Source organism: Pundamilia nyererei, unplaced genomic scaffold (assembly GCF_000239375.1).
Source record: "Pundamilia nyererei isolate P.nyererei 1_Seehausen unplaced genomic scaffold, PunNye1.0 scaffold00003, whole genome shotgun sequence".
Lineage (NCBI taxonomy): Eukaryota > Metazoa > Chordata > Actinopteri > Cichliformes > Cichlidae > Pundamilia > Pundamilia nyererei.
This window is the reverse complement of record NW_005187404.1, coordinates 8,260,067-8,263,048: the sequence shown is the minus strand read 5'-3', so window position 1 is coordinate 8,263,048 and position 2,982 is coordinate 8,260,067. Positions and strand designations below refer to the sequence as shown.

General features: G+C 41.6%; 1 protein-coding gene across 1 annotated transcript in view; it reads right to left on the bottom strand.

Moving 5' to 3' along the window:
• Positions 1-2,982, bottom strand: part of dscaml1 (Down syndrome cell adhesion molecule like 1) — a 99,229-nt gene that overhangs the window by 9,490 nt on the left and 86,757 nt on the right. The window contains exon 22 of the mRNA XM_013910469.1: positions 1,426-1,579. Within this exon, the coding sequence (XP_013765923.1) occupies positions 1,426-1,579 (154 nt within the window). The remainder of the gene's footprint in view (positions 1-1,425; positions 1,580-2,982) is intronic.

Sequence of the window (2,982 nt, the reverse complement as noted above, 5' to 3'; positions counted from 1 at the left end):
ATATAGACTAAAGAATACAAAGAATGAGAAGAGGGGATATGAAAAAGAAGTCTTTCCATTCAGGCACATAACCCTCTTATTCTCTGTCACTCCCCTACCCTCTCTGTCTCGCTTTCTTTCCCAAGCTTGGCGTCTTAATGCTAGTGCTCTGGTGCACTTATGTTAAGGTTGAATGAAGTATTGAGTGAGCAAGCCTGGAGGACACTGTCTATTACAGCTGCCGATCAGCAGCACACTCCAATATGAGCACACATTAACAAACCTTTGCATCCAAGTCAAAGGAATGAACAGATAAAGAAAAGGCACTCTATTCATTCTTACGCCTTTATTCAACCTGGCCTTTAATCCAAAGCCTATTGATTTAACTGCCATTTTCATTTTCTTAAACACTTTGCCTCTCTATTGTCTTCTATATTAGTTAGCTCAGCTCTTTTTTCCTCCACCTGCTGTCCACCTCTGTTGCTCCCCTCTTATCATTTCCCTGGATGAGAGCAGTTTATCTGGTGCCCTCTGAACTCTAAAATTAATCGTGCACCTGTGTAATGTCAAAGCGAGCAGTAACACAGAAATAAAGAACGAAACTAGGGGCTGTGGAGTAGAAAATATAATATTGGGAATAATTACATCACATCTACTATCAAATAAAAACACATGACATGTGCAGCAAGATTACAGTCCTTTATGGCGTAGTGTGTTACCAATGGTATTCTTGGTGACTGCAGTCCCAAAATGCCTTTAGATCACTAACAAGCTTCTGCTGTGTAGTTTTCTCATGATCATTCTCACCCCATGAGGCAAGATTGGGCTCACACAGATTGGCTTGCCAGTCTGTGTGGCTGGGTCTGGGATCAATTACTTATTTATATATATACAAATTTATAGACAAATCAGTGTATAACTTTCATGTAATGTGCATTTGTCCTGGATTTTTTTGTCTCTCTTCATTAAAACAAAACTTCCATAAAAATTAGAGACTGTTCATTTCTTTGTAAGTGAGCAAACTTATAAATTCAGCAGGGGAGCAAATAATTATTTCCTCCATTGTATAGCAAACGTAATGCAGTAAGAAGATGATGGAGCATGTAAAGCAAAACATCCTTTAAAAATGCTTATTTTTAGTTCATGAGTGGTGTAGTGGGGTGAAGAATAGTCGGAGAGAAAACGAGTGGTTTGTAGAGCAGCACCACTCTAACAGCGGATGTATCCTAATAGTTCCTGAGAGAGAGGACAGAAGCAGGGGAAAATAAACAGGAAAAAGAGGGCACTGTTTGTTTCTTCCACCAAACAAAAAGTCGGTCAAAAGATTACTTCACAAATTTAGCATTGAACCTCGATAAAATTATCAAACTTAAATTTTGAGGGTCTTTTATCAACAGTGGGCACTTCCACTAATCATGGGTCTCCCTTTCATATCGAGGGACTCACCTTTGGCAGCTGGCTCCACAGTGACCTTTTCGCTGAAGTTACCTCGGCCTGCAGTGGTGACGGCTGCAGCCCAGATCAGGTACTGCTGGCGGTGGTTGAGGTGTGTGATTCGATAAAACAGCAGCTCTGGATTAGCTTCATACTCACTTGGGAGCTAGAGAAAAATGAAATGAGAAGAGACATCGTTGATTTGGAAGAACAAACTTGATAATGTCCTAAAATCATTTCACTTGATTAAAACTGTTCGACTACCTCTTACTGCAATTATCTAATCAGCCAATGGCACAAATTAATGCATTTAGATATGTAGACATGGTCAAGAAGACCTCCTGAAATTCAAAAGTGAGCATCAGAATGGGGACTCTGAAAGATGGTCCCATCGTGTACCCATCTTCTGATGGCTGCTTCCAGCAGGATAGAGTGCCATGTCACAAAGCTCAGATAATCTCAAACTGGTTTCACTGTACTCGACTGGCCTCCACAGTCACCAGATCTCAATCCAATAGAGCACTTATGGGAAGCGATAGAACAGGAGATTCACATCATAGATGTGCAGCTGACAAATCTGCAGCAACTGTGTGATCATGTCAATACGCACCAAAATCTCTGAGGAATGTTTCCAGCACCTTGTTGACTCTATGAAGAATTAAAGTCGTTTGAAGTCCAAAAAAGTGCCCAATGAGACAAAATGGGCAATTACAATAAAAAGAGTCTGGATTGGTTTGGAAACATGTAGCACTTTAACGGTACCTTTTCAAAATTAAAAAAATAATGTTTTATAGCATTTCTCCGAAAATTTTAAGTATATTCAAGGTAGCATAAGGTAAAATTTTGGGGATTCCAAATACAAGATTGTTTGGAGAGGCTGGAGTGATGTGATGAACTGAGTGAACATCATTTTAACGTGAACCAATTATTTTCTTCCTCTTTTTGTATCAGTAAAACAGAGACTAAGATGGGCTAAAAGTTAGAGAGGTTCTGAGGCTTATCATAATGTGGTAAGGCAAAACGGTATGAAAGGATGACGCTGGAGGGAGGGAGGGAGGGAGGGAGGGAGGGAAGGAGGGAAGGAAGGCAAGCGATGCTTGAGGAGAGAGAGGCGAGAGGGTTGGATTGGGGGAGGGAATCCCACTCCCTCGCCTTCTCCGTTCTCCTCGGGGAGGGCAAACAGAGATATGAGAGAGGAAGACAATAGGGGACAGACAAATGAGTCAGTCAGAGATATCATGAACAGTCATACACTAATGAGGCCTATCTACTGCAGGCATCAGCAGTGATGGAGAGGAGAGGAGAGGAGAGGAAAGTAACACAAACAGACAGAGGAAGAGGAATGGTTACCCACAAGCAGTATGAATACACACCAATACATATGCATGAATGTACTGAAACACAGGCACACACACACACACACATAGAGCCGCATACATGACCTGGAGGTGGATGTGTAATTGCAGTGTGTTTAACCCAGCCATGTGTCTCTTGTCTAGACATATACGCATCACTGTCCCCTTAACACACACACACACACACACACACACACACACACACACACACACA